Source organism: Guillardia theta (genome assembly GCF_000315625.1).
Source record: "Guillardia theta CCMP2712 unplaced genomic scaffold GUITHscaffold_23, whole genome shotgun sequence".
NCBI lineage: Eukaryota > Cryptophyceae > Pyrenomonadales > Geminigeraceae > Guillardia > Guillardia theta.
Window position 1 is genome coordinate 578,192 of NW_005434651.1, and position 11,260 is coordinate 589,451.

General features: G+C 52.4%; 4 protein-coding genes across 4 annotated transcripts; 2 read left to right on the forward strand and 2 right to left on the reverse strand.

The window, feature by feature from the left end:
- Positions 1–217: 217 nt before the first annotated feature.
- On the reverse strand, positions 218–1,417 carry GUITHDRAFT_106187 (hypothetical protein; the record flags this gene model as incomplete). Its single annotated transcript, XM_005835033.1, has 1 exon — positions 218–1,417. One exon carries the CDS (start codon positions 1,415–1,417, stop codon positions 218–220), a length of 1,200 nt encoding a protein of 399 aa, XP_005835090.1.
- A 3,385-nt stretch (positions 1,418–4,802) lies between these two features.
- On the forward strand, positions 4,803–5,924 carry GUITHDRAFT_52684 (hypothetical protein; the record flags this gene model as incomplete). The annotated part of the gene is made up of 7 exons (XM_005835034.1): positions 4,803–4,829; positions 4,876–5,002; positions 5,061–5,165; positions 5,209–5,350; positions 5,626–5,721; positions 5,771–5,825; positions 5,877–5,924. Coding segments are annotated over 7 exons (600 nt in total), but the record flags the coding sequence as incomplete, so codon positions are not given.
- A 224-nt stretch (positions 5,925–6,148) lies between these two features.
- On the reverse strand, positions 6,149–7,896 carry GUITHDRAFT_137055 (hypothetical protein; the record flags this gene model as incomplete). The annotated part of the gene is made up of 4 exons (XM_005835035.1): positions 6,149–6,181; positions 6,256–6,344; positions 6,396–6,447; positions 6,493–7,896. 4 exons carry the CDS (start codon positions 7,894–7,896, stop codon positions 6,149–6,151), a joined length of 1,578 nt encoding a protein of 525 aa, XP_005835092.1.
- A 396-nt stretch (positions 7,897–8,292) lies between these two features.
- GUITHDRAFT_162531 (hypothetical protein) lies at positions 8,293–11,126 on the forward strand (the record flags this gene model as incomplete). Its single annotated transcript, XM_005835036.1, has 16 exons — positions 8,293–8,354; positions 8,549–8,573; positions 8,627–8,685; positions 8,730–8,794; positions 8,847–8,899; positions 8,961–9,011; positions 9,059–9,147; positions 9,347–9,396; positions 9,452–9,522; positions 9,608–9,655; positions 9,964–9,988; positions 10,033–10,092; positions 10,360–10,413; positions 10,468–10,501; positions 10,715–10,749; positions 11,098–11,126. Coding segments are annotated over exons 1-16 (789 nt in total), but the record flags the coding sequence as incomplete, so codon positions are not given.
- Positions 11,127–11,260: the final 134 nt, after the last annotated feature.

Here is an 11,260-nt window from a genome sequence, read left to right on the forward strand (position 1 = left end):
CAAGGCACGTGCGAGGAGAAGAAAGATTGCCAGCATGTTGTTCAAGCAGGCACAGGTGAGTTCACAAACTTAAGATTTAATCAAGTAAACAAAATGACACACGAAACTACAAAATTCCATTTGCATCATCGGAAACTATTAACAACACAATCTACTCAGCATACATATTCACATTGTACAAAACGAAGAGCAGTTGCTAATCAATCCGAAGTCAAAATTACATTCCTGCCAGGGCTGGGTCGTTGACATTGTTACACTCCCACAGCAAGCTGAGGTCTTCGTCCTCGAAAACAGGGTTTGTCTCACTGATAAACTGAGAATCGACTGGCTCCGACGACCACGCAAAATTGTTTGACTCATCAACAGACGTTGCCGCATTCACGTCCTTTATCGCCTCAAAGTTCTTTCCGCTGTCAATCACCTCATTCTGCACATCGCAGGGCGATCGTTCAACAACAGTGTTCGTCGTGGCTTCCTTCTCTGAGCTCAAACTTTCGACACTTCGCAGCTTGCTGTGCTGCTCGATGAAGCATTTCCAGAGATCTCTGGTGGTCGCACTCATCTTCTCCAGCTCAAACTGGCTCGGAAAGGCAAGATTGTTGAACTCATAAGTGGGCACCGCACCGTCGAATTCCTCAATCTCCTCTTTAGTCCAGATGGCACTTGTGTCTGGGTGTTTCGAAAGCAGATTCTTCAATATTAGCTGCCTCCTCTTGTAAGATTCCAAGAGCTTTGCTGCCACGGGAATCCCGCTCTTCACTCCATGAAGCAAGATCCCTTGCGAGTCCATGTCCGGAGATAGGCCCTCGACAGCGAAAGTGTCCGATGGCGCAGGGTCGTTCCTAGCAACAGACGGTAGATTTCGGGATTTCTTGCAGTTTCTCTCAGCTACTGGGAATCCACTTTGAGCCTCGACCATGTCTTGCCACCAACTAACTCCTGCTGCATTCTTGCGACTTCTGTTGAGCTCCTTTCGGCTTACAGCCTGGGGCGATGGAACGGAATCGTATGAGCCCACAGACGATGGACTGGAGGGCTTGGACCCATCGGAAGGGGAAGTCACGACACCATTATCGTAGTATGTAGGAGAATAATTTGCCAGGTACTGATCCTGCGAGTCCATGCTTTCGGGGTACACAAAACTTTCCAGAATGTCTTGGTTGCTCTCTGTGTACGTGGTGGGAAGCCTGTTGATGAGCAGCTGGGGACTAGATGAGAATGGGTCTTCGAATCGAAAGACTTGAGGAATAAGCTCCCTCTCCGTGCGTTGAATCCTTCTCTTGAGAGTTGTGCCCAACAAACTTGCACACCTTGCACTGACCTTCCTGCGCGACGACGGCATGCTGTATCCGTGCACCTGATTTTGAGATCCAATAAAAGAGCTATACGAGTTTTGACCAATGCCAGTTTCTGACATACACGATGTCTTATAAACCCTCGACGTGAGCAAGAAAGCAAAAGAGATGTCCAGTATCCAAAAATAAAATAGTATTCGCCTGCAAGAGAAACGTCAATTTTGATTGTTTCCGGTAGAAATCATTTCTCAAATGGTAAAGGAACAGATAGCAAACATGTAATACGAGGGTAAAAAGAAATCTTTCAGAGAATGAACCCACTCCCTTACTGATCTTTTATCCCCTTCAACAAATCATACTGATCCGTCTCCACGGAAAATCCTCAACAAAACACTGCAGTGAGAAACTTGCTTCCTGTTCTTGTGCAAATCCACCATAATTGTACAACACACCATCTCAAACATGATGTGTTTCCATTCCTGTCATCGTCTCCTCTTACAAAACACTACCATTTCTTGCCCTCACCCTGCCAACGCCCTACTCGCTTCTCTGCATGTGCTGATCCACAGCAGAGGAATGTGGGGGTACCTGCACCCCTTACCCCTGTAGTGTGGGGTAGTCTTTCATCCGATGCAGAGTCGTGGGGTGGGTACTTGAGATCCTGCATGAGATCACCCGGTAGTTATTCAGGATTCCGCAGGGAAACAGACCGGTGATAATTAAATCATGGGGTGCTTGTGAAAAAGGACATTAGGGCACCGTACCAGGTTTCGCCGTTGCGGGTGGTGGGTCTACCCCTTTACTACCAGGATACGGTGGAGATCCAGCCCTCTGTTTAAAACATGTTTTCCTGAAAAATGCTAAAAGTAATTTAAATGCTTTTTTGGACCCTCCACGTGAGGATCGGGTATGTAAATAGTTCGAAATACCGCTATTTCGATAGAATTGAGTATGTTTTTTAATATGATAAGCAGTGAAAACGAAATGCTTTGTAAAATATTAGACATGTACAAAACTCGTTTTATATTTCGAACCGTCGATTTTTCTGAACGGTACATTTTGATATACGTCCCTTCCTGCAGTGGACCGGCTTTGTCCTACTCCAACATTTAAACTCAATATTGAAATGATACTCTTTATTTTGATTCTTTGATGACTTGAATGTTTCAAACGAGGCATCGGGGATCTCCCGTAAAGTTGCGATCTCGGTTTTGAGATCTGTTTCTGGTACAATCTCCTTCCCCAGATTACTCCTATCGGTGTAGTCAGGACCCCCGTACAACTGAAGGGGGGAGGGTGCTAAAACACGGAAAGGGGGAGGGTGCTTCGGGACCGGGGTTCTCCCGAGTCATCGATCACGGAGGGTCTTCTGTTTGATGGGGTCCTGGAACATAGGGTGGTAGGGGGTGGAAAACTTGGGGTTCTTCTACCCGAGCCGATCACGAACAATGTACCCGAAGACAATGCGACCCTACCTCCTCTCGAGGCGGCCTTCTCCGCTAATTCCACCCCACAATCTTCTTGGGGATCGCCAAGGGTGGGTACGGTCCTGTGACAAATGGTAGATTCGAAATGGTGGGGGTGGGTACAATCTGAACCCCTACTCATTTTTTGAAGCAAAAAATCGAAGGAGAAAAATGGTTCAGAAGCAAAGAGGGTGGCTCCTTCAATCGAGGGTTCCCTCTACCTCCACCCCTCCTTCTTCCTAGGAATGCACCCGTCCGAGTGCGCACAGCATCGTTCCCCCTTGCTGGGTGTCGTGTGTAGTCAGCGCTGCCACCTTTCGCTTTCGACGGATGGGGTACCACAGGGGAAGGGTGCCAAAAAGGGAGGTAGGGTCCAAAGAAGAGGGGCTTTAATTGTTAACAACAATAACAAGTATCAACGGGATGAAGGGGTGGTGATTTCTTGTAGGGGGTAGCAGGACAGAAAAGGAGTTGCAGGGCGTGGAAGGAGGGGTGGTAGAGATGAAGCTACTCGTGCCCTGGGGGAAGAAGTTGAGATGAGGCTCGTGAACCTGATGTTGTTGTTAAATCAGGATGGGAAGGGTTAAAACATGGTATATTGGAGGGGTGGTTTAAGGAAAAGAGCTACTCAACTCTTTAAAGCCTAGTCACGTATAGCAGCCGGCGACAATCCGAAACTCCGACTCCCGGTGAACCGGCCCTCCGGACTGAAAAAGATGGGTGGGTGATCCTGAAGTGTGTTCCGAATCTCTCAAAAGGTGGGTGATGAAGACTAGGATGTGAGGGTGGGGTGAACATGAGTGTGGGGTCCGCATAGTTGTAGTGGGGAAGGGTCCTCTAGTCATGGCGGCCACTGACGGAACCATCCGTGACGCGGAAGAGACGTAGACGAGGATGACACATAAAGAAATCCCCCAACTTACCCTGTCCTCTCGACCGCATCGGCTTGGGGAAGGGTACAAACATTGTAGGGGACAGGGGTGATATAAAAGGGAATTGAGTGGTGCCTCGGAGTGATCTCCGGCTTGAAAGGGGGGTACTGATCATCCGATTAACTTGGGACCGTGCGGAGGCCGCAGGAGCGGCTGCTGACCATGCGAGCATGTTCCGACATGACTCGGCGCCGCTCCGGCACGGTTTCCCAGTCACCGGGCCCGCCCTCCGGACCCGGATTTCAATGGCGATGATCGAGCGGCTCGGGCCGAGTCCGATGATCCGACCGACCGGGCCGGGCCCGGCGGGCGGCCGGGCGCGGCCGGCGCGGCGGGCCCGGCCGCCGGCGGCCAGTCCTGGCATCGGCCCGAGAAGCCGCATGAGACTCAGTCATCGCTGACCGGTCACGGCCGTGGCCCAGTGGCACGGTGGTGCGGCACGCCCGGGTTCCCGGCGGGAGACGGGCCGGCCGGTTCAACGGTGAGGTTATGCCGGGCGCCGGTCCGCGCGGCCGGGCCGGCCGCGGGCCGCGGCCCGACGCCGGGTTAATGACTGTGACTGGCAAACGGTCCGACCGAGTCCGGGCTGGCCGGGCCGCCCGGCTCCGGGCCATGTGGCCCGTCGCCCCGGACTCGACCGGGTAGTCGTTCAGTCGCACTGCGCGGCCAGCGGCCCGGGCGCCGGCCAGCGACTCCGGGCCGACACCCGACTCGGCGGCAGCAGGCAAGCCGGGCCTGTTTTCAATAATTGGAATGAGCTGCCTTTTCTGGGGTGTTGGATTTGCTCTGGGGCGGGTTTTTGGTCACTGATGAAAGTCCATACCAACAATGATTTTCAGCTTAAGTTAACTTTGAGTAAAAGAAAGGTGGATGATAGTCCGGACCCGTCGAACTTGAATGCTGGGGAAGGAGCGAATGCGGCTAATGGCGGGGGGGGGAAGCGAGAGACCATCGAACTGGAAGGTAAGCTAACATCATCATGAATGTTCTCTCCTGGTGTTGCTCTTGGGGCGTCGGCTCACTTAGTTGCGTGCTGTGTGTCCGCTGCACAGCAAGCAGAACTGGTAGGGTGGCCTTCGCCGGTTTACAACACGGAGGAAGAGCGAATATCAGTCCAGCACGGCTTTATGCGGAAAGTAATGTAGAACGATGCATGATCGGATGTTGTTGATTATGCTCCAGGTGTATGGCATCCTCTGTTTGCAGCTGCTTGCCACGGTCACGATGTGCTGGGTAGTCATGTACACCACCGCAGTGAATCGATTTGTTCTTTCCAATCCATGGTTGACCATCGTATCCTTTGTGACAAGTACGCACTGTTCATATCATTCGCATCCCCCATGGAGCAAGTGTTCACATTAATGCAGCCATTGCTTTGATCTTCGCTCTGCAAGTCTACAAGAATAAGTATCCAACCAACATGCAGCTACTCATGGCCTTCACGTTTGCCGAGTCCTTTGCCGTCGCTGCAGGTCCTCTTGCTCTGCTTCCCGTCTCCTCCTGACTTTGTGACAGTCTGCGCGCATTACGAGGCTCATGGTGTGGGCCAGCTCGTCGGGATGGCATGGGGCATCACTCTCATCATCTTTGCTGGGTTGACTGTCTTCGTGCATGTTTCACGATGGGACTTCTCCTTCATGGTGAGGGGGGTGACTGAGTGAGGATGGCAAGTTAGCGATGTGCATCAGGGGCGGCTTGGGCGGGCGCGAGGGAGGGGAGCCGGGGGAGGGGGGGAGTTGAGCGGGGGAAGGGAGGGAGGAGGGAACGAGGTGTGAGCTGCGCTTGAGACAGGAACGATGATGGAGAGACAAGATCTTGTTCTTTTATTTGACACTGATAGTCTGTCAGGGCCTTTTTCTTCCTGCTGCGCTTGTTGGATTTCTTCTGTGAACCTGAGGATGAATTCAAACGATCTACTGATGCAGAATGCAGGTACTCCGTGGTCTGTCTCTTTGTGGGTATTCATGCTGGATACACCTTCGCCTTTCTCGGAGCACTTCTCTTCAGCGCGTTCATCATCTATGACACGTATGGCAAGATGATCTTGTCCTGGTGATGATGGTGTGTTGTTGGGCAGGCATCAGATTATGACCAAGTTGGGCTGCGACGACTACATCACAGCTTGCATTGAGGTTCCTGAGTTGTTTTCCCGTCCGACACGCTGATGATGATTGCCGCGGCAGCTCTACCTCGACATCATCAACCTCTTCCTCATGATCCTGCAGCTTCTTGGACACGAGAAGTGAAGCAGGGCTCGACTGAAACGTTAGTGTCGGACGTGGGCGATCGTGTCGGACGTGGGCGATCGTGTCGGACGTGGGCGATCGTGTCGGACGTGGGCGATCTTGGCACCTAGATGATCTCCGGCTGTTGTACATCATATACTTGAATCGTGTCGCTGCTCTTTCAGTTGTTCCCTTGGAGGAGGAGCGAATTCCAACGATGAAGAGAATGCTTAGTGAACAAGAGCAGCAATCTTCTGCGCAACCTGCTAATGTGATGAGAGGTTTGAACGTGCCGCGTTAAGGAGTCGATCTTGCACCGTCCCCACTCAATGCTCACCAGGATGTTTGCAAGGATAACCTTGTCCTCGTCGCACGGCAGTCGGAGATCCTTCACTCTGACGATGGCGTTCGGGCGACTGAAGAGATCTGGCAGCAAGAGAACATCACTCGATGAACAACAGGCAGGAGGAGCTGGACCTCCCAGTGCCTCGATGTACTTGCCAGGAAGCTTGAACCTGTGAAGTTTCCCCTGTTATCCACAATCAAAGAGCTCATCATCCACGAGGACTGTCACCATGTTGGACTCCCGCATGTGATATTTCCTTTCGTTGTTCAGGTCCGATATGATGGACAACCTGACCCTCGTTGTGCAGCCTGCACTTCCCTCATGATCTCCATCCCTGTCATGCTCATCTTCCATGATCAGCCTCTTCCTCGACATCTCCTTCATGCACAGAGAGCTCGTCAGCCAGAATGTCTTGTTGAAGGACATGTGATGCGAGAGTTGGCGATGCTTTCCCCTTGCCTTCTCTTTTTGGATTGTGCACGTCTGGTTGCTCGCTGAGAGTCTCGGCTGCTCCAGAACCCTGGTCTCCTTGCCCTGATGAGCTCGAAGAACTACATCTGCAAACTTCCTTGGCATCCTCCCGCATATGAAATCAGCAGCCATCAAGTCGACGGCTTTGTCAACCGCGCCAGTCATGCTCTCCGCAAGCCTATGCGTCAAGTTCCTCGCCTTCTCCAACAAACTCTCTCTCCTCTCGCACGTGCGATTGACAACCCCATGAGCCATGCCAAGAACCCGCAGGGTATCGAGAGGGATAGAACGCCTGAGCTCCTGCTCCTCTTCCGCTGCCTGCCTCACAGCGTAAGGGAGAGCGGCGAGGAGGAGGTCATCCCAAGCTTGATGCTGGTACGCGGAGATGGTGAGATGAATCGAGGGAGAGGAGCGCGTGCTAGCCTGATGGACTGTTCCCCTTGGCATGTACAGCAGATCGCCAGGCTTCAAGACGACGTCGAGGACTGGCTCGCCGATTTCCTTATCTCGCATGTCCCTGCTGTAGCTCTTGGGCCAACGGACCTTGGGTGCGTACAAGCGCCATCGCTTCCTACCGTGCAGCTGGAAGACAAACACGTCCACGTCATCATGGTGGGGAGCGAGACCCTGCGAATGAGAGGGAGTGACGTACAGGCTGCTCCCCACAAGGCTATGGAGCACCTGCTCCAGCTGCGCACAGACAGCTGCTACAGGCGTGCACAGGTGCTGGGGTGAGAAGATCTGCGCTGTGTATCCTCGACAGATTTGGCGCTTCAGCTCTGACGCGCTCGTTCCTCTTATCCTCCTCTCCCTCCGGACGCCATCCTTGTACTTGCAGACCCTGAGGTTGGACCGTGCCATGGAGACTCTTCCGCGCCCTACGTAGCGCATCACATCCTTAAGGCTCAGGATGTTGCCGTAGAAGTTGGACCTCCCCCTCTTCACGTGAAGGTGTCGCTGCTCCCAGAAGTTGATGAAGAACTCTTCGACCGTCACTTCTTTTCCCAGAAGACACTGGAAGAACCTCCGAGGTCCCTCTTCCTGTGCCACTTGCGCCCGAGCATGGTCGAGCTCCGCGCCAGATTCAGTCCTCATAGCTATCGTCAGCAGGAGGAAGAGAACCATGCTCAGTGGGTAGCCAGAGAGTTGAAGCTGCTTCATGGATCTCGATGCACCTGATCGGCCTCGAGAAGCAAGAGGAAGTCAAGAACAAAGTCAGACAGGATTCTTCAGGCCGTTGACAACAACATCCAAGTCTCTGACTCTCGACAGTCGTGGGAACTCTTATTTCCTCCTCCTCTCCCTCCTCCGTCTGCTTGCCTCATCCTTTCTCCCCTCCCCTCCCCTCCCCTCCCCTCCCCTCCCCTCCCCTCCCCTCTCCTCTCCTCTCCTCTCCTCACGGCTCGGTTTCCCGTTCATCCCCCATTGGATTTTTCGGATGCGTCCGTATCCCCCGTTACCCCCACCCCGATGGTGATGAGTACCCTATCTTGCATACGAAATACTGATACAAATTATAGGGTGGGGTGTGCTTTCTCGGGGCTTGGTAGGGGTAGTGCGACCTCACATACAAGGAATGCTGGCGAGAGCGGTCGGGAGATTGCGGAAGACGAGCAATGGTGAGGAGAGGAGAAGAGAGAAGGGAGAAAGGAGAGGAGAGGAGAGGAGAGGAGAGGAGAGGAGAGGAGAGGAGATAGCGGGGAGGTAGAGAGGGAGAGGGAGGAAGGAGAAGAGATGAGAGTGATGAGAAGAGTGGGAAGGAGAAAGGGGAAGAGACAAAAGGAACAAGGTCTCACTTTGTCGTCAATGCCAGGTATCTCTGTTTGCCAAGGGATATGGTATTTGTGCCTCTGCAATGAGGAAAGATCTTTGAAGCAAGTCATGCTCGCAGTCATCCTCCTCTAGCCGCCAAGACTCCGCACAGTCCGCGATACTGGAGCGATCAGGAGGGTATGGCCGTCTCCTGAGTTGCCAAGTTGTTGAAGGGGATGCAGTTGAAGCCAGTCAGGATCCCCTTCCCCTCTTCGTGTTCTGCCATGCGACGAGCTTCTGCAAAGAAGTGACGATGTGTCTCGTCGCCCTGCATGTACGCTCATCCTGTCTCTTGCAAGATCTGGCAACCGTTTGTGGATGAGCTTCAGAAGTTGTCTCGTGAACCCTTCAGGTGTTGTTGGTGTCGAGACGGAGTGCGAGGGGTTGTTGCCATGACATGATTGCCTGCTAAGATGGGTCTCGTTCGATTTCTCGTGCCATGGAGACTCTAGAGCAGAAGCAGAGTGAGTTTCTGACATGTGCGCGCCATGGTTGACGTGTGTGCTTTCAGTGCAAACCACTGGAAGGACTGGAAGGTTGCCAAAGAGGATGTTTGCTCGGTCTTGAAGGAGTTTAGGGGAGATTGCAATAAGATTGTTGGTGAGAATCCTTTGTCTCATCTTCATGCCATCTTCTCCCTCCCTTCTCCCTCTTCCCTCCTCCCTCCATCCTCCCTCCTCCCTCCTCCCTCCTCCCTCCTCCCTCCTCCCTCCCTCTTCATCCCTCCCTTCTCCATCCTCCCTCCCTCCTCTCTACCTCTTCTCTCCTCGCCATGTCTTCTCAATCGAGTTCCTTGCAGGAGTAGGTCACAGCATGGGTGCGACATCCCTCGTGCTCGCCGAGCTTGAGGTGACTTGACATGTCATGTCGGTGGACGTTGAACGATCTTGACGGTCGTGAGAAGAATCCAGGAATGTTTGCAACGTTGCAACTGATGGAACCTGTCATATTCCCTCACCCTGAATCTTCGAACCGGTAAGAGAGCGGGGAGTTCAGATTCGAGAAAAAGAAGAGATGAGTTTGACATGCTTTCATTTCTCTCTCTGTTTCGTGAACGCAGGCCGGATGCCATAACTGAGGGGTTGAAACGATCCGCAATGAAGCGAAGGTGAGGGAACGAGATGCGATGAGATGCGATGAGATGAGATGAGATGAGATGAGATCATGCAAGATAGACATGTAGAGGGCTTTTGATATTTGAATGATATCGTTCCAACATGAGAAGGTGTTTCCGATGTCCATGATGATGTTCATGATGATGTTCATGATGATGATGATGATGATGATGATGATGATGATGATGATGATGATGATGATGATGATGATGATGATGATGATGATGATGATGATGATGATGATGATGATGATGATGATGATTCACAATTGTGATATTTTATCGGCCTGAACACATTTCAGGTCGGAATGGTCTTCTTTCGAGGAGGTAACACTCGAAACGTTTCGTCGTCTTGTTCACATTGTGTTCAGCTCGAGCAGTACATGCAGACAAGAGAAGCCTTCAAAAAGTTTGATAGCCGAGCAATGAAGGTTATGATTGATCTCATCTCATCTCATCTCATCTCGTCTCATCTCATCTCATCTCATCTCATCTCATCTCATCTCATCTCATCTCATCTCATCTCATCTCATCTCATCTCATCCTTTTGCCACAAACCTTCCTATAACAAGTGCGAAATCTGTCATGCAATGCTCGCCCATCCAGAAGATCAATGCTGATAGTCAGACTCAGTGTGACAACACCATGACATCTCATCTCTTGTACCCAAGATCATCTCCTCCTCACAAGTTCTTCAGGCTTACATCCACGGAGGGTTCAGGCAGACAGAAGACGACAAGCTCACCCTCAAGGTTTGTTCTACTTCATCCCTGCTCCTGCCTCCCTCTCACGCTGCTGCCGGACAGTGCCAACCGCAACATGAAGTCAACGTGTACGCAGGAAGATTTAAACTCTCCCTCCTGCTCGCCTTTATCCTCTCATCCTCCTTGTTGTCATTGCGAGATCGCTTCCTCTTTCCTGGTTCCCTCAACCTGTCTCTATCCCCTCTAAGATACATCCAACTCTCTCCCAGCTCCCTCCCCCCCTCCCTTCCCATCTCCCCTTCCCTGCTTCAACTTGTTTCTTTCCGTCGAACTGATCAGCTCGCTACAGGTCGTCCCAACTCGGAAGAAATGAAGTTAGATCAGGTTCATTTCTCTTTGCCAGACAGTCCTGCCGTCCTCTCCGTCCTCTCCGTCATCTCCGCCACTTCTATTCCTCCCCTTCTCTTCCGCCCCCTCCTCCTCCTCCTCCTTCCGCCCCCTCTTCCTCCTCCTCACCTCTCCACTTTTTCTCCCCTTGATTGGCTTTCTCTACCGTTTCATTCTCTCACCTCCCTCTCCTTTCCTTTCTGCTCCATCTCCGATACCACACACTCCCTCTCCCTCTCCCTCTCCCTCTCCCTCTCCCTCTCCCTCCCTCCCTCCCTCCCTCCCTCCCTCCTGTCTCTCTCCCTCTCTTCCTCTCTCACTCTCCTCTGTCCTCTTCTCCACCAGGTCAACTGCCCTGTCAACATCTTGGCTGGCTCAACCTCCGAGCCTCCTCTCGACTCCTCGTACTTCTCCTCCCTCTCCTCCAAGTTTCGCCATGGCAACTTTGCGGTGAGAAGGGAGCAAGAGGAAGGAGAGGAAGAGGAGGGGGAGAGCGTAGTGGGGGGAG